The sequence below is a fragment of the Coregonus clupeaformis genome, chromosome 10 (genome assembly GCF_020615455.1).
Source record: "Coregonus clupeaformis isolate EN_2021a chromosome 10, ASM2061545v1, whole genome shotgun sequence".
In the NCBI taxonomy this organism is placed as follows: domain Eukaryota; kingdom Metazoa; phylum Chordata; class Actinopteri; order Salmoniformes; family Salmonidae; genus Coregonus; species Coregonus clupeaformis.
The window spans coordinates 41,313,878-41,333,016 of NC_059201.1; the positions used below are offsets into that span (position 1 = coordinate 41,313,878).

The 19,139-nt window shown below is 42.1% G+C and overlaps 1 protein-coding gene across 3 annotated transcripts in view; it reads left to right on the plus strand.

The window, feature by feature from the left end:
* LOC121575124 (diacylglycerol kinase alpha) overlaps positions 1 to 11,051 on the plus strand; it is a 24,517-nt gene extending 13,466 nt beyond the window's left edge. For 2 of the 3 annotated variants that reach the window (XM_041888000.2, XM_041888001.1), the window contains exons 11-24: positions 1 to 99; positions 187 to 285; positions 478 to 555; positions 821 to 894; positions 986 to 1,060; positions 1,336 to 1,421; positions 1,521 to 1,610; positions 1,810 to 1,970; positions 2,323 to 2,387; positions 2,519 to 2,609; positions 5,788 to 5,974; positions 8,089 to 8,209; positions 8,311 to 8,371; positions 10,140 to 11,051. The exon at positions 1 to 99 is cut by the window's left edge and continues 12 nt beyond it. In XM_041888000.2, coding sequence (XP_041743934.1) covers positions 1 to 99; positions 187 to 285; positions 478 to 555; positions 821 to 894; positions 986 to 1,060; positions 1,336 to 1,421; positions 1,521 to 1,610; positions 1,810 to 1,970; positions 2,323 to 2,387; positions 2,519 to 2,609; positions 5,788 to 5,974; positions 8,089 to 8,209; positions 8,311 to 8,371; positions 10,140 to 10,220 — 1,368 coding nt within the window. In that variant the 3' untranslated portion in view covers positions 10,221 to 11,051. The remainder of the gene's footprint in view (positions 100 to 186; positions 286 to 477; positions 556 to 820; positions 895 to 985; positions 1,061 to 1,335; positions 1,422 to 1,520; positions 1,611 to 1,809; positions 1,971 to 2,322; positions 2,388 to 2,518; positions 2,610 to 5,787; positions 5,975 to 8,088; positions 8,210 to 8,310; positions 8,372 to 10,139) is intronic. The other variant, XM_041888002.1, reaches the window with a different exon arrangement.
* Positions 11,052 to 19,139: the final 8,088 nt, after the last annotated feature.

Sequence of the window (19,139 nt, forward strand, 5' to 3'; positions counted from 1 at the left end):
GGCTGGGTCAGTGCTGACTGTGACTCCAGTAAGTGTCACTTCTGCAACAAGAAGATCAAGACCCTGGCAGGGAAGCATTGCGTGTGGTGCCAACAGATGGTAAGTGTGTGTGTGTGTGTTTACATGCTTGGCTGTATGTGTACACACATTCTGCCACTAGTCTTTACAATGAATGTCTTGTTTTAGCGCCATGACGACTGTGTCAACTTCGGGTCATCATCATGTGACTGCGGGCCGCTAAGAGACCACATTCTGCCACCGTGGGCCATATACTCAGCCTCCAAGGTCAGCCATTAAACCCACGACAAGCCCATGACTCCATTCCATAACAGTTGCAAATGAAGTCACACTGTTTATAGCCATTCAGACTATGCTTCAGCTAAAAGCAAAAAATGCAGGCAGATTTTTTGGTCACCCAATAATACTACAGTATGTGTATATCCCTTGCCATGCTCCTAACCCTCTCTGTTCCTGAAGAAGGATGAAGAAGGAAGGAGTAGTTCCATGGAGGACACTAGCCTGGAGGACATCACCCCAGATGGGCACATTCTGCAGGTAGGGTCCTCTTACTTCCACTGACAGGGACACCGTACCATCCACTTCACACACACACACACAGACACACACTACTGGCCCTATCCATTAGCATGTGCTTTAACACAAATGTGTGAAAGCCAGTAATGCATTTTCATTTGGTATGGATCTGCTTCTGTCACTCTTATTGACTGCAATTGTATTGCGCTGGCTGCTGCATGGCATGCACGCCAGTGTTTGGTGAATTAACACGTTAATATTTTCTCCTCCCCGTCTCTCTCTGCAGATTGCTCCTATTCCAGACACCCACCCTCTCCTGGTGTTTGTGAATCCAAAGAGTGGAGGGAAGCAGGGGGAGAGGTAAGAGCAGATTAGGACAGACATCATAAAACATTTTCTATCCTGCACTGATAGAATGTACTCCTGTGAGTGAATGCCATGTATGTTTCAGAGTGCTGAGGAAGTTTCAGTATCTACTGAACCCACGGCAGGTCTACAACCTCTCCAATGGAGGCCCTGGACCAGGGTAACTACACATGCAGTTTGATCAGGGGTGGGAGGTGGGGACGTGTACTGTTTATGGACTGTTATGTTATGACAGCATTATGTTTCCCTTATGACAGAGGGTAGATGATTTCTTAATCCTTTTTTATGGGAGATTATATTAATTGGTATTATAGTGTGCTTTTGCGCTATGGATTTTGGGAAAGGTCACTAAAGGCACTTTGTGACAACTGCTGATGTAAAAAGGGGCTTTATAAATACTTTTGATTGATTCATGTGTATGTGTATCCACATCAGACTGCACTTCTTCCGGAACCTTCATGACTACAGGATCCTGGTGTGTGGTGGAGATGGCACGGTCGGCTGGATTCTAGATGCTATAGGTGTGGGTTGCTTCCTGTCCCCTCAGAAGTACATGAACAGTAGTCAAGGTCTCTGGGGTTCTCTAAAGCTGAACAATGACTGCCTCTGTGTGTTCTCAGACAAAGCTGACCTGCCGGTGCGTCCCCCAGTGGCGGTCCTGCCACTCGGCACAGGGAACGACCTGGCTCGCTGCCTCCACTGGGGAGGAGGTAAGGGCCGTGTTTAACATAATGGCGTGTCCTAAATTGCACCCTATTCTCTATGTAGTCCACCACTTTTGACCAGGGCCCATAGGGAATACCGAGCTATTTAGAATGCATGGCTTTGGTTAAAAGGAAAGCACCCCAAAATCAACGCTCGTCATATGTTTCTCTTGTGTAAACCCTGTGTCCATGGAAACCCCTGTAGGTTACGAGGGCACAGATCTCAGAGAGATTCTGAAGGAGGTTGAGGAGAGCTTGTTGGTTCCTATGGACCGCTGGAGTGTGCAGGTGATTTCAGAGGACCCCCTGGAGATAGGAGACCCTGTGCCCAACGAGATCATCAACAACTACTTCTCTATTGGCGTGGTGAGTGACGACTTTTGGGTCATGGAGCCTGCTTCGACTGATTGGATATTGTACAGACTCCAACAGTCAATCACCTGTGTGTCTCTCTTAACTGCCTTATCCTGCCTGCCAGTTTTGGTAGTTTGTTTGCAGCAATAAGAAGACATGAGCACACTGGCAAGACAAATCACAATCACATAGTGACATCTGTAAGTGATGTAGCTTGTGTTGTAGTTGAGTGATGTAGCTATGTGATTGTGATTTGTCTTGTCATTGTGCTCTTATTTTCTTATTGTTACAAATTGCCCTTTTGTGATGATAAAGATTTATTGAATGTATTGAATACATGTAAATGCTACAATGTGTTTGACAGGATGCCTCCATTGCTCACCGCTTTCACTCCATGAGGGAGAAGCACCCTCAGAAGTTCAACAGCAGGTGAGAGTGACTGAAAGGTCAAGGATCAAACAAAGAGTGCGAAGAGTGAAAAATCTGTTATGGCTGGGTGTGATTTTGTTTTATCTGTGAGCACTGACCCAAAACAATGTGCTTTTTGTTTTATCTGCAAGGATGAAGAACAAACTGTGGTATTTTGAGTTTGCCACCTCTGAGACCATCTCTGCCTCCTGCAAGAAGCTAAAGGAGTGTCTCAGCATTGAGGTGAACACGGAAGTCTTGAATTCTAGTTTTTCTAGTTTGTGCTTAAATGGATCTTACCACAGTTTAAGTGTACAGTGCTGTGAAAAAGTATTTCTAATTTTCTCTACTTTTGCATATTTTTTGTACAGAATGTTATCAGATCTTCAACCAAAACCTAATGTTAGATAAAGGGAACCTGAGTGAACAAATAACACAACAACTACATACTTATTTCATTTATTTCATGAACAAAGTTATGCAACACCCAATGCCCTTGTGTGGAAAAGGTAATTGCCCTCTTACACTCAATAACTGGTTGTGCCACTTTTAGCTTCAATGACTCCAACCAAACTCTTTCGGTAGTTGTTGATCAGTCTCTCACATTGCTGTGGAGGAATTTTGGCCCACTCTTCCATGCAGAACTGCTTTAACTCAGCTACATTTGTGGGTTTTCAAGCATAAACTGCTCGTTTCAAGTCCTGCCACAACATCTCAATTGGGATTAGGTCTGGACTTTGACTAGGCCATTCCAAAACTTCAAATGTGTTGCTTTTTAGCCATTTTCATTTAGACTTGATTGTGTGTTTTGGATCATTGTCTTGCTGCATGACCCAGCTGCGCTTCAGCTCACAGACGGATGGCCTGACATTCTCCTGTAGAATTCTCTGATACAGAACAGAATTCATGGTTCCTTCTATTTAGGCAAGTCTTCCAGATCCTGAGGCAGCAAAGCATCCCCAAACCATCACACTACCACCACCATGATTGACCGTTGGTATGAGGTTCTTTACTGTGGAATGCAGTGTTTGGTTTTCGCCAGGCATAATGGGACCCATGTCCAGTGGCGATTTTAGCATGCAAATCTTGGTGGGGGCAAACTCAACATATATATATTTTTAATGCATGCCAGCAAAGCCACTACACAAAACAAAAAACAATAAATTAATTACACTATAACGGTGACAAACGGTGCCCACAAACTGTTAGGGCCTACATAAAGCTGTCCCAACAGCAGAGCTTTCTTTTCAGCACCATGTAGTGAATCCTTACCACCTATACACCTGGCTATCAGCAGAGCCATGTCTTGCAGCGAAACAGTTAATTCCGCCTCATTTACTGCCTTTTTAAAAAACATAGCTGATATGGCTGACTTGCTTAAACAAATGTGGTTTTTACTGACAATTGAGATGTACAAACTATGGCATAAGGGAACAATGAGCGGATAAGAGGCAATCTGTAATTTGGATTAAGACAATGAGCGAGCTAAGACGGACGTAGTCAATATAACTATTTGTTCAGCACTTCTGAAATGTACAGCGACAGAATTCAGAACATGGGCCATTCTTACAGTATTCTCCCTGTACACCAAGTCAGAACCGTAGGATAAATAAAGGGGGCATATAAGCAGACAATGAAAACGCTTACAATATTCGATGATGACATTTTTCTTAAACACGCTATAGGCTACAAGTCAGAACAGTAGGCTAAGTTATGAGGGGGAAAGGGACCAAATTATTAGGGTGAGGCACATGAGCTACTAACAGCTTACTACACAACATACACTTAGTATTACTTTCTTAGCTAAAGCTGTGCTGTGCTCACTTGAACAGAAAGGTGGCGTGGCAGTCCTTCTTGTGGGCAAATTTTGTCATAAAACGTTGTCATCAAAGTCTGGCATTCTCTGGATTTATGGTGCTTTCAAGACAACTGGGAACTCCAAAAAAAAAAAAAGGTTGAATCATGACATCAGTGATCTTCAGGTAGGAGCTCTAGAAAGATGCCTGAGTTCCCGACTTGGAATTCCGAGTTGGATGACCGTTCAAAACGTATTTTACCAGTCGGAGCTCGTTTTTTTCAGAGTTCCCAGTTGTCTTGAACTCACTGAAGTCTGAGACTTCCCAGTTCCGAGTTTCCAGTTGTTTTGAGTGGGGCAGAAGTCATGCTGGATTGACAGCATGGCCAATGTTGAATGTTTATCTTTTTAAGCTTGGAAAAGAGACCCTTAAACCCAGACTTGGACCACACACCCACTCCACTGAATAGCCGGCTAGTGATTGCTTTGCAATGCTTGCAGTTAGCCACTGATTCCTTCCAAACCACTCATTGTTGAATTTGCGATTACCAACTTGTTGTGTAATGTTTATGTCCAATGGCCGATGAGCACCGATACATTTTATCTATAATTTCTCTTCATTATTTACCTTCATATGACAAGGATTGGCCAGTAAATTGTCGAATTGATTCATGATGATGACTGCTAGCTTGCTAGCAAAGATTTTGAAAGTATGACGTTGATATGATCAATCCAATCAAAGTTATTTCAGAGTTTCCAGTTGTTTTGAATGCGGTAGAATGACTGGTCGCCACTGCCCATGTCAGCCAAAAAGTTTATACTTTTGACTCATAGAACATTCTTCCAAGAGTCTTGATGCTCTTCCAGGTGCTTTTTGGCAAACTTGAGTCAACTTTTTGGATGAGACGGGTCCCATTATGTCTGGCGAAAACCAAACACTGCATTCCACAGTAAGATCCTCATACCAACGGTCAAGTATGGTAGTGGTAGTGTGATGGTTTGGGGACCTGGACGACTTGCCTAAATAGAAGGAACCATGAATTCTGCTCTGTATCAGAAAATGTCAGGCCATCCGTCTGTGAGCTGAAGCGCAGCTGAATCATACAGCAAGACAATGATCCAAAACACACAATCAAGTCTACATGAAAATGGCTAAAAAGCAACACATTTGAAGTTTTGGAATGGCCTAGTCAAAGTCCAGACCTAATCCCAATTGAGATGTTGTGGCAGGACCTGAAATGAGCAGTTCATGCTTGAAAACCCACAAATGTCGCTGAGTTAAAGCAGTTCTGCATGCAAGAGTGGGCCAAAATTCTTCCACAGCGACGTGGGAGACTGATCAACAACTACAGGAAGCATTTGGTTGCAGTCATTGCAGCTAAAGGTGGCACAACCAGTTATTGAGTGTAAGGGGGAATTTACTTTTTCACACAGGGGAATTGAGTGTTGCATAACTTTGTTAATTAAATCAATAAAATAAGTATCCATTTTTGTAGTTATGTGAATATGGAGAAAATCAGTAAGGGGGCAAAAACTTTTTCACGGCACTGTAGATAGTCTTAGCAATAATTAATTTAGTCTCTTTACCCGTTTGTGTCCGTATCTGTCTGTCCATCTATCTCTCAGTGCTGTGGGACACCCCTGGACCTGAGCGGTCACTCTCTGGAGGGCCTTGCAGTCATCAACATACCCAGCATGCACGGTGGCTCCAACCTGTGGGGTGAGGCTAAGAAGGCAGATAGAGACAATGTGTCAGAAGAGGAACCGCCTGAGGTCGTCACTGACCACGACATTCTGAAAATGAGCTCACAAGGTACTGTAGGGCATGCTTATCTCACATACACTGTTGGAGGTTTATTTTGTTGCCTAGTGATAGGAATGTTTACTGTAACATTGTATGTAATATTGTCACTTTTCCCCTTACACAGACCATATGGTCTTATTTTTTGAAGTGGCAGGTAAGGTAGCCTAGTGGTTAGAGCGTTGGGCTATTAACCAAAAGGTCGCAAGTTCGAATACTTGACAAGGTGAAAAATCTGTTGATGTGCCCTTGAGCAAGGCACTTAACCCTATTTGCTACAGGGTCGCCGTTGATAATGGCAGACCCTTGCCGTGACCCCACTCTCCACATAAGTACAGTGGCTTGCGAAAGTATTCACCCCCCTTGGCATTTTTCCTATTTTGTTGCCTTACAACCTGGAATTCAAATGGATTTTGGGGGGTGTTGTATCATTTGATTTACACAACATGCCTACCACTTTGAAGATGCAAAATATTTTTTATTGTGAAACAAACAAGAAATAAGACAAAAAAACAGAACTTGAGCCGTGCATAACTATTCACCCCCCCCAAAGTCAATACTTTGTAGAGCCACCTTTTGCAGCAATTACAGCTGCAAATCTCTTGGGGTATGTCTCTATAAGCTTGGCACATCTAGCCACTGGGATTTTTGCCCATTCTTCAAGACAAAACTGCTGCAGCTCCTTCAAGTTGGATGGGTTCCGCTGGTGTACAGCAATCTTTAAGTCATACCACAGATTCTCAATTGGATTGAGGTCTGGGCTTTGACTAGGCCATTCCAAGACATTTAAATGTTTCCCCTTAAACCACTCGAGTGTTGCTTTAGCAGTATGCTTAGGGTCATTGTCCTGCTGGAAGGTAAACCGCCGTCCCAGTCTCAAATCTCTGGTAGACTGAAACAGGTTTCCCTCAAGAATTTCCCTGTATTTAGTGCCATCCATCATTCCTTCAATTCTGACCAGTTTCCCAGTCCCTGCTGATGGAAAAACATCCCCACAGCATGATTCTGCCATCACGGGATGGTGTTCTTGGGGTGATGAGAGGTGTTGGGTTTGCACCAGACATAGCGTTTTCCTTGATGGCCAAAAAGCTCAATTTTAGTCTAATCTGACCAGAGTACCTTCTTCCATATGTTTGGGGAGTCTCCCACATGCCTTTTGGCAAACACAAAACATGTTTGCTTATTTTTTTCTTTAAGCAATGGCTTTTTCTGGCCACTCTTCCGTAAAGCCCAGCTCTGTGTAGTGTACGGCTTAAAGTGGTCCTATGGACAGATACTCCAATATCCGCTGTGGAGCTTTGCAGCTCCTTCAGGGTTATCTTTGGTCTATTTGTTGCCTCTCTGATTAAGGCCCTCCTTGCCTGGTCCGTGAGTTTTGGTGGGCGGCCCTCTCTTGGCAGGTTTGTTGTGGTGCCATATTCTTTCAATTTTTTAATAATGGATTAAACAGTGCTCCGTGGGATGTTCAAAGTTTCTGATATTTTTTTATAACCCAACCCTGATCTGTACTTCTCCACAACTTTGTCCCTGACCTGTTTGGAGAGCTCCTTGGTCTTCATGGTGCAGCTTGCTTGGTGGTGCCCCTTGCTTAGTGGTGTTGCAGACTCTGGGGCCTTTCAGAACAGGTGTATGTATACTGAGATCATGTGACAGATCATGTGACACTTAGATTGCACACATTTAACTAATTATGTGACTTCTGAAGGTAATTGGTTGCACCAGATCTTATTTAGGGGCTTCATAGCAAAGGGGGTGAATACATATGCACGCACCACTTTTCCGTTATTTATTTTTTAGAATGTTTTGAAACAAGTTATTTTTTTCATTTCACTTCACCAATTTGGACTATTTTGTGTATGTCCATTACATGAAATCCAAATAAAAATCAATTTAAATTACAGGTTGTAATGCAACAAAATAGGAAAAACGCCAATGGGGATGAATACTTTTGCAAGGCACTGTATTAATACACACTTGTACATGCAAGAAATAGGACCAATATAAGTACCCAACCCACCAAATTATTATGATATAATTTGTATTAGTTAAGTCACTATGTATGAGAATGAATGTCTGCTTAATGAGCTTATGACAATATGTTTTCATGTGTTCTTTTCCCCCCACAGACCTAAGTGACAAGCGGATCGAGGTGTTGGGGTTGGAGGGGGCGATTGAGATGGGTCAGATCTATTCTGGGCTGAAGAGGGCTGGACACAGACTGGCTCAAACATCACAGATCACTATCAGGTAGACTTAATGCAGGCTCTATACACAATTCTTCAGGCTTTATGCCTTTTTACCTTTTGGTAATAAAACGTATCTCTCTTATTGCCTTTCTCATTTCTCAGGACACATAAAGCCTTGCCTATGCAGATTGATGGTGAGCCCTGGATGCAGCCTCCCTGCACTGTAAGTGTTGTTAATATACCGTTTAAGTGAATTTGGCGTTGGGATCTCTATGACCAATTGAATTAGAAAGAGTGTGACAACTGGAGGAACATTTATTCTCAAATAAACATTGTTGATGTCCTTATGATGGCTTTTTAGTTTTAGCAGTGGGCCAAGTCTCTTGACTCATTTTGTTTCAGAAATACAATGTGATGTACTGGAGATCAGCATTTCCCAAACCTTACCACACCGGACACATTTTTGTTATAGCCCTACACTGACACACCAGACACAACTAATCAAGGGCTTGGTGATTCATTAATTCTTGAAAGACAGGACAATCTCAAATATTCACAAATTTGTCTTAATATTAACACAAATTTGAAATATATATTTTGATAGACCAATGTATCACCTATCACACCATGTAAAGCAACAACCTAATTCTAAAAATGTTCCATAAAATGCAACTAAATGGATTTATGTCAACTCCATCTCACGCCATAAAAGGCTTTTAATTTTTACATTGTCCAACAAGTGTTTGAAGGCCTTGATTTGTTTAATTCTAACATTAGATTATTCAAATATGTAATACAAATCTCCAAACTTAAGTTTTGTTTTGTTTAATAGCACTATATAATGCTCCAGGGCTAATTTAGTTAGCATTTCGGCATGTTTTTTTAGATTCAGAACATAAAACAACATTTTATAAAGCAAACATTATCCCTTAGGTGTAGCACAGCAAATACTTCAATAGTTTAAGCATATGTTGCAGAACAGTGATTCAAATATTTTTTCTGAATATTGACCAAAAAAACGAGCTTAATGAGATTAGTTAATCAGTGACTGAGTTGACAAGCCACTGATGGAGTTGACAACAAATACTCAAGAGTATTTTTGCCTCAAAAAATCAAAGTTCAATACACCCATTTGTAAACCCGGAGTTTATGTTTTACGGAGACAAAAATAGCATTTTTCTTCTTCATTCAAGTGGTATACAAAGTAGCAATTAAAATAAACATATTTGAACCAAAATGTATATCCTATCAGGGAGATGGAGTTGACAATTTATGGTTGTGACCATGCTGATTTCAATATTGCTTGTTTTACATTTATTAAAAGTAGAGAACTTTACAGACCATGAGTGGTCTTGTTGCAATACATGTAATGAGGACATTAAGAAAAGGTCCTTATTGTGTAGCTGACCCTGCTCATTCCTGATTAATTTAGGGTTTTAGACAAATCTGACAGAGTTGACCAATTTGTTTTTTGACCAAACTTTTTTAGGAATCACCGTTTTGAGAGAAATATTATTTAAAAGTTACAGAGGGCTATTGCAAGACACTACATAATATCATTTTTCAGTTAATATTCATTATTGCCAGTTTTTAGAATTTTTAACACTTTATGAGAGTTTGAAATTGGGATTCTTTGCTCCGGACAAGGGCATTTCCGGGCACAGAGCGGACATGGAAATTAATAATATTGCAAATATTAGAACAATTCAAAAAACAAATATTTTTCTTATAAAATTCCCCTAAATGTAATTTGTAAGCTAAAATAATCCTACAAAATCTTTTTATTTATTTTTACTATTATTACTAAATGTTTCCCTGCCGGATAAGGATTGTCCCGACTTTCAATAATAGCTGAATTACTTGAATCAGGTGCGTCTGTGCAGGGATAGGACAATAATGTTTGCCTACCACCAGAGGGTTTGGAGATAAGGGAAACACTTGTAGACTCTGATGACTTTGTAAAACCTCTGAATTGTCCACCCTGTGTTTAGATCCACATCACACACAAGAACCAAGCCAACATGCTGATGGCTGCTCCTGCCAAACCATCAGGCTTCTTCCACCTCAAGTAGAGGAAAGGTGGGCTGCAACACTGAGACTGAAGTGGTCCGGGTGTAGGGTGAAGTTGCCCTTTGACACTGATCTTGGATCAGTTTTCCATTTTCCCCACTAAAGGTTAAGGTTTGGATTGGGTGAGTGGATGCTTATCCTAGATCTGTACCTAAGGGAAACTTCACCCAGCAGCAGACTCTGCTGAAGGACCATTGCCATAAAGGAACCGACATTTGAGTAAAAACATTCTGAATCATGTTCATGTCTGAATTGCTTCCTGAAACACTAGTAGCCATTGATTAACATTGATATTCAACTAATTTCCGTAACAAAAAACTCAGAACTATCCCAGGCGTGTGTTGATTTGAGTAGGTCCCTTAATGTTAAGCTTTATATTACATTGCTATTACATTTTGTATCTGTTTGTATTAGTTATGTATAATTCCATAGTATTCCATTAGTTTGATTACTTTTATGCCTTATTGTTTTGTCTCAGTACAGTAATAGAGCTCCTGTTTGTTTACCATCTTTCTATAGCATTTTCACATCAAATGTTTTTGTATCCATATTGATTAACGTGATAGGCCAATAGTCTGTGTCGCTATATAATGCCGTTCACTGTCAAATCTAAGTATGTTTGACCTACTCAGCAAGTTTCCTGTAGAGGATACAGCTTAGACAGCTGAGGGTATCGTTCGCATTGCCCGACCTTCAAAAGCTCACTTAAAGGCCCAGTGCAGTCAAAAATTAGATGTGTCTGTGTTTTACATATATTCCCACACTATGAGGTTGAAATAATACTGCAAAATTGTGAAAATTATGATAATGCCCTTTTAGTGTAAGAGCTGTTCAAAAAGACAGACTGAAATTTCAGGCAGTTTTGGTGGGATGGAGTGTTGGCCTGCCTGGTGACATCAGGTACATTAGACCAATAAGAAACAGTTCCAAACCTCTGCCCCTCCCCACTCAGACCACTCCCAGACAGGCTTAGCTAAATTCTTGCTTGAGAAATTGCTCTTGCTAAGAAGCTATTTTTGTTTCTTTTTGACCATTTTGACTGAAAACAATCTCAGTAAGGTACTTAATTGTTACCCAGAAATGATTTGGTATCGAGATAAAAACAGCTGCATTGGGCCTTTAACACTTTGTCACAAGCAGGCCTTCCTCTTTATCACTGACCTAATCTCTCTCTGCTTAGTGAGGCTGCTTCCAAACCACAACTACTGAGATGCTGTCCTCAAGAAAAAGAGACATGGCTTTTCTCTTTACAAAAATAAATGTATAGCCTACAGTATGTGTATTCATGTATCTACCATGGTAAGAGATCTTTAAAAAAGTCCTTAAAAAACAGACAGCAATTTTTATCTCTGCCTTTCTCAAGGTCAGTTATCAGAGGGATATCGCTGTACGTGACAGAATGTACTTTTATAAAGGGTGTCTATGGCGGTTGGGCAGCTGTCAATAGCGGTGCTGTGTCATACTTAATGGGTTTGTGTTTGTTGGCCATGGGTGTTAATGGCCGTGGGGCTCCCAACAGAGCTCAGAGACAGGACCCCGGTTGGTTTTACTATGGGAGTCTTTCCAGAGAGTCAGCATGGATGAATGGAGGGCAGGGCCCGCTATTCCCGGTCCTGGAGGGCTAGGGTGAGTCCCAAATGGCACCCTATTCCATATGGGCCCTGGCCAAAAGTATGGTACCATTTGGGACGAACCCCTGGTCTTCAGCAGTTTCCCTTAAAATGACGGCAACACTAGAACTAAACTGAACAAAAATATAAACGCAACATGTAAAGTGTTGGTCCCATGTTTCATGAGCTGAAATAAAAGATCAGACATTTTCCATACACACAACGCTTATTTCTCTCAAATTTGGTGCACACATTTGTTTACATCCCTGTTAGTGAGCATTTTTCCTTTGCCAAGATAATCCATCCACCTGACAGGTGTGGCATATCAAGAAGCTGATGATCATTGCACAGGTGCACCTTGTGCTGGGGACAATAAAAAGTCCACTCTAAATTGTGCAGTTTTGTCACACAACACAATGCCACAGATGTCTCAAGTTTTGAGGGAGCGTGCTATTGGCATGCTGACTGCAGGAATGTCCACCAGAGCTGCTGCCAGAGATTTGAAATGTCAATTGCTCTACCATAAGCCACTTCCAACGTCATTTTTGAGAATTTGGCAGTACGTCCAAACCGCCCTCACAACCGCAGACCACATGTAACCATGACAGCCCAGGACCTCCACATCAGGCTTCTTCACCTGTGGGATCGTCTGAGACCAGCCGCCCAGACAGCTGATGAAACTGTAGGTTTGCAAAACAGAAGAATTTCTGCACAAACTGTCAGAAACCGTCTCAGGGAAGCTCATCTGCGTGCTCGTCGTCCTCACCAGGGTCATTCCACAGGCCACAATCAACAGCCTGATCAACTCTGTGAAGGAGGCACATGGTGTAAACCAGAACATTTTTGCTTTGCTTCAGAAACATACAGTGCATTCGGAAAGTATTCAAACCCCTTGACTTTTTCCACATTTTGTTACATTACAGCCTTATTCTAAAATTGATTGAATAAAACATTTTCCTCATCAATCTACACACAATATCCCATAATGACAAAGCAAAAACTGTTTCTTTGACATTTTTGCAAATGCTATAAAAAATATTAAACAGATACCTTATTTACATAAGTTCAGACCCTTTGCTATGAGACTCGAAATTGAGCTCAGGTGCATTCTGTTTCCATTGATCATCCTTGAGATGTTTCAACAACTTGTATGGAGTCCACCTGGGGTAAATTCAATTAATTGGACATGATTTGGAAAGGCACACACCTGTCTATATAAGGTCCCACAGTTGACAGTGCATGTCAGAGCAAACACCAAGCCATGAGGTCGAAGGAATTGTCTGTAGAGCTCCGAGACAGTAATGTGTCGAGGCACAGATCTGGGGAAGGGTACCAAAAAATGTCTGCAGCATTGAAGGTCCCCAAAAACACAGTGGCCTCCATCATTCTTAAATGGAAGAAGTTTGGAACCACCAAGACTCTTCCTAGAGCTGGCCGCCTGGCCAAACTGCACAATCAGGGGAGAAGGGCCTTGGTTAGGGAGGTGACCAAGAACCCAATGGGCACTCTGACAGAGCCCCAGAGTTACTCTGTGGAAATGGGAGAACCTTCCAGAAGGACAACCATCTCTGCAGCACTCCACCAATCAGGCCTTTATGGTAGAGTGGCCAGACGGAAGCCACTCCTCAGTAAAAGGCACATGACAGCCCACTTGGAGTTTGCCAAAAGGCACCTAAAGGACTCTGACCATAAGAAACAAGATTCTCTGGTCTGATGAAACCAAAATGGAACTCTTTGGCCTGAATGCCAAGCATCACGTCTGGAGGAAACCTGGCACCATCCCTACGGTGAAGCATGGTGGTGGCAGCATCATCCTGTGGGGATGTTTTTCAGCTGCAGGGACTGGGAGACTAGTCAGGATCGAGGGAAAGATGAACGGAGCAAAGTACAGAGAGATCCTTGATGAAAACCTGCTCCAGAACACTCAGACCTCAGACTGGGGGCGAAGGTTCACCTTCCAACAGGACAATGACCCTAAGCACACAGCCAAGACAATGCAGGATTGGCTTCGGGACAAGTCTCTGAATGTCCTGGAGTGGCCCAGCCAGAGCCCGGACTTGAACCCGATCTAACATCTCTGGAGAGACCTGAAAATAGCTGTGCAGTGACGCTCCCCATCCAACCTGACAGAGCTTGAGAGGATCTGCAGAGAAGAATGGGAGAAACTCCCCAAATACAGGTGTGCCAAGCTTGTAGCGTCATACCCAAGACGACTCGATGCTGTAATCGCTGCTTCAACAAAGTACTGAGTAAAGGGTCTGAATACTTATGTAAACGTGATATTTCCGTTTTTTTTTCTTCTATAAACTTGTTTTTGCTTTGTCATTATGGGCTATTGTGTGTAGATTGATGAGGGGAAAAATGATTTAATCCATTTTAGAATAAGGCTGTAACGTAACAAAATGTGGAAAAAGTCAAGGGGTCTGAATACTTTCCAAATGCACTGTATATTTGAAAGATTTTCATGCTTGTGCATTTTATCTGTGCAATGTGGTGACGCAAATGGTGGTCACATCAGATTGGTGATCGGATCCAAGCCACTATCTTTTTTTAAAAGGTATCTGTGACCAGCAGATGCATTTCTGTATTCCCAGTCATGTGAAATAGATTAGGGACTAATGAATTTATTTCAATTGGCTGATTTCCTTATATGAACTGTAACTCAGTAAAGTCTTTGAAATTGTTGCGTTTATATTTTTGTTCAGTGTAGCTAGGAGATGTGTTCCAAAGTAGCGCTGCGTGTGAAAGGACAAAATAGGCCGAAATATAACAGTTCTATTACCCATGTCACCTAAAATAGCCTCGCCAATTGGAGATTTGTGTCTTTGCATTGCACTATTTAGTAACAACACTGTTTAGTCTTAATGAGCAAATGAGTGTTAATTGAGTCATTAAGGAGGGATGCCGTAACGAGAACCTTTAGGACTGGAGTCTGATACCCTGACGTAGCCTGGGCCGTTAATCTAGAAATACACAGTCCACCCTTCTAAAGGTCATATGAAACTGGGATGATCTCCATACGTAGCGTATGTGTGTCTACATGTGTACCGTAGAGTACATTTACATTTACATTTTAGTCATTTAGCAGACGCTCTTATCCAGAGCGACTTCCAATTAGTGAGTGCATACATTTTTCATAATGGCCCCCCGTGGGAGTACATAGTATACTCTACCAAAAAGAGAAGTATGTGACGAGTAACGTGATCTGAATCAAGGTGCTCCGCTCACTTGGGGCCCCTTGACTCCTCAAACTCTCACTGAATTTTTACAATCGTACTGACGGAGCATTTTTTGTGTTGGGAATTTGGGATTATCAGGTTGTGTAATTTTGGGAATAAATATTTATAGGACAACTTGTGAGATTCTCTCTTGGTCCATGGCTTGCTACAGGCTTCACTTCAAAAGTCATGGTTTGAAGTGCTCATCCTTCAAAGACGAGACAAATACTGCAGAACATGTCAAGTTCTAGCAAAAATATTTGGAACGGCCAAATGGAAGGCCATTGGCCTGTATTGACATCTTGCAGTGCATGTAATAACGCTAAAGCTGAAGGAAGCATCCAGTCAAAAAATACAACAAGAAATGTACAAATCCCCTGTTACAGTCAAAGGGGAAAACTGTTCAATGGACACTATTCAGTTGGATCAAAGCTGATTTTACCCACCTGGTCAGCTTCACTTATTGATACACTGTATGAGTTTTTTATTGTGTACCATCAATTTTTGAATGGGCATTTGTGAATTCTCTATAGATTAAAATACAGATTACTTGCTTTGGTCAAGGGATAATAGTTAATGAGTTTTGACTAAATTCAATTATTTACCCAAATGCACCATTACCAATTGCAGAGCCTGGATTTTAACTGTCATAACCCAGGTATTAATGCCTTTCACCTGAGGGGGCAGAATAATGATGGTGGTGGAAGGCTGAATAGAGCTCTCAAGTTGCTGCAGAATAAACACAACACTATCAATTCTATAACATCTGCCCGACTTACTGAAATAAGTTAAACTCTTCACACCCCATGCTAGCCTGATATAGTCTAGGGAGCGGGGCAAGGGGCGGGTGGGACGGCACATTGAGAAGTTCGCTACCAGAACCTATCCCTCCCAATCTCTCTCTTTTTCTGCTCCCTCCACCCCCCTTTCCCCATTTTCTCCCTCTCTATCTGCCTACCCCCTAACTCCCTTCCTCTGTCTCTCCACCTATCTCCCACACTGACTTTCTCTCACTCCTCTCTGTGCCCATAGTTGTGCCTAGAGACAGGGCCCCTGTAAGTCGAGTCCCTCGTCTCACATGCCCATTCACAGCCACAGACACACTGATATGGACCCCTTGGTGCCGTTGGCCAGACACACAGGCCGTCTCTAGTACTGCCTGCTCCAAGCAGCTGCTGGGTATGTCTCATGGTGCAAGACATCAAACACTCAAAGACAAATTAGTTATAGCACTAGGCATGCTACCCATGCATTTGGAACACTATACAGAAAAGGTATCAAATTTTTTTACTTTTATCACAATACATTCATGCCCGCTTTAATGCAAATATCATATAAAAGTGTGTGAATAGTGTCTGGCTATCAGACATCACTGGCGAGATATTTGATGTAGTGCCCAAAAGGCACTGCGTTCAAGGCAAGCACACTCATCAATCACACGCTGCACTATGTTGGGCTCTCATGTGTGACTCCCCCACTTGTTGACTGATTAGAGTGATATACAGCCATGATGTTGAGCACCAGTTGTTTGCCATGTGCCCAACTGTAACTCAGTAAAGTCTTTGAAATTGTTGCGTTTATATTTTTGTTCAGTGTAGCTAGGAGATGTGTTCCAAAGTAGCGCTGCGTGTGAAAGGACAAAATAGGCCGAAATATAACAGTTCTATTACCCATGTCACCTAAAATAGCCTCGCCAATTGGAGATTTGTGTCTTTGCATTGCACTATTTAGTAACAACACTGTTTAGTCTTAATGAGCAAATGAGTGTTAATTGAGTCATTAAGGAGGGATGCCGTAACGAGAACCTTTAGGACTGGAGTCTGATACCCTGACGTAGCCTGGGCCGTTAATCTAGAAATACACAGTCCACCCTTCTAAAGGTCATATGAAACTGGGATGATCTCCATACGTAGCGTATGTGTGTCTACATGTGTACCGTAGAGTACATTTACATTTACATTTTAGTCATTTAGCAGACGCTCTTATCCAGAGCGACTTCCAATTAGTGAGTGCATACATTTTTCATAATGGCCCCCCGTGGGAGTACATAGTATACTCTACCAAAAAGAGAAGTATGTGACGAGTAACGTGATCTGAATCAAGGTGCTCCGCTCACTTGGGGCCCCTTGACTCCTCAAACTCTCACTGAATTTTTACAATCGTACTGACGGAGCATTTTTTGTGTTGGGAATTTGGGATTATCAGGTTGTGTAATTTTGGGAATAAATATTTATAGGACAACTTGTGAGATTCTCTCTTGGTCCATGGCTTGCTACAGGCTTCACTTCAAAAGTCATGGTTTGAAGTGCTCATCCTTCAAAGACGAGACAAATACTGCAGAACATGTCAAGTTCTAGCAAAAATATTTGGAACGGCCAAATGGAAGGCCATTGGCCTGTATTGACATCTTGCAGTGCATGTAATAACGCTAAAGCTGAAGGAAGCATCCAGTCAAAAAATACAACAAGAAATGTACAAATCCCCTGTTACAGTCAAAGGGGAAAACTGTTCAATGGACACTATTCAGTTGGATCAAAGCTGATTTTACCCACCTGGTCAGCTTCACTTATTGATACACTGTATGAGTTTTTTATTGTGTACCATCAATTTTTGAATGGGCATTTGTGAATTCTCTATAGATTAAAATACAGATTACTTGCTTTGGTCAAGGGATAATAGTTAATGAGTTTTGACTAAATTCAATTATTTACCCAAATGCACCATTACCAATTGCAGAGCCTGGATTTTAACTGTCATAACCCAGGTATTAATGCCTTTCACCTGAGGGGGCAGAATAATGATGGTGGTGGAAGGCTGAATAGAGCTCTCAAGTTGCTGCAGAATAAACACAACACTATCAATTCTATAACATCTGCCCGACTTACTGAAATAAGTTAAACTCTTCACACCCCATGCTAGCCTGATATAGTCTAGGGAGCGGGGCAAGGGGCGGGTGGGACGGCACATTGAGAAGTTCGCTACCAGAACCTATCCCTCCCAATCTCTCTCTTTTTCTGCTCCCTCCACCCCCTTTCCCCATTTTCTCCCTCTCTATCTGCCTACCCCTAACTCCCTTCCTCTGTCTCTCCACCTATCTCCCACACTGACTTTCTCTCACTCCTCTCTGTGCCCATAGTTGTGCCTAGAGACAGGGCCCCTGTAAGTCGAGTCCCTCGTCTCACATGCCCATTCACAGCCACAGACACACTGATATGGACCCTTGGTGCCGTTGGCCAGACACACAGGCCGTCTCTAGTACTGCCTGCTCCAAGCAGCTGCTGGGTATGTCTCATGGTGCAAGACATCAAACACTCAAAGACAAATTAGTTATAGCACTAGGCATGCTACCCATGCATTTGGAACACTATACAGAAAAGGTATCAAATTTTTTTACTTTTATCACAATACATTCATGCCCGCTTTAATGCAAATATCATATAAAAGTGTGTGAATAGTGTCTGGCTATCAGACATCACTGGCGAGATATTTGATGTAGTGCCCAAAAGGCACTGCGTTCAAGGCAAGCACACTCATCAATCACACGCTGCACTATGTTGGGCTCTCATGTGTGACTCCCCCACTTGTTGACTGATTAGAGTGATATACAGCCATGATGTTGAGCACCAGTTGTTTGCCATGTGCCCATATCGAAATAAACCCCATACACGTTATGATGAGGGTGTGGCTAAACAGCCACTCAGCACATTTAGAGCTTTGCCTTTTCCCAAGCTGCTGTCAAGAGAACCTATAAACATATGTCAATAGGTTGATTAATTTCAGGTACCACATCTAAATCAATAGATATTATATATTTTACTTACTGTTTGATCGATTGTTAAATTCTTCCCTCTTTCCCCCAATAACCCCTCTCCCCTCTCTTCCCCATCTTGCCACTCCTGCTTTTGGCAACCATGAGGAGGGATATTTGAGAAGATACTGGAGAGCATACGTGAATTCCTCCATGCCGTTGGAAGGATTCGGTCACCACTGTCCTTTTCATGTTTCACTATGGATGCTGCACTGCTGATGAAAGTTATTAGACAGTTATATGTTCTTACTAGATGGCACTGTAGGTAACCAAGGTCAAGATGCA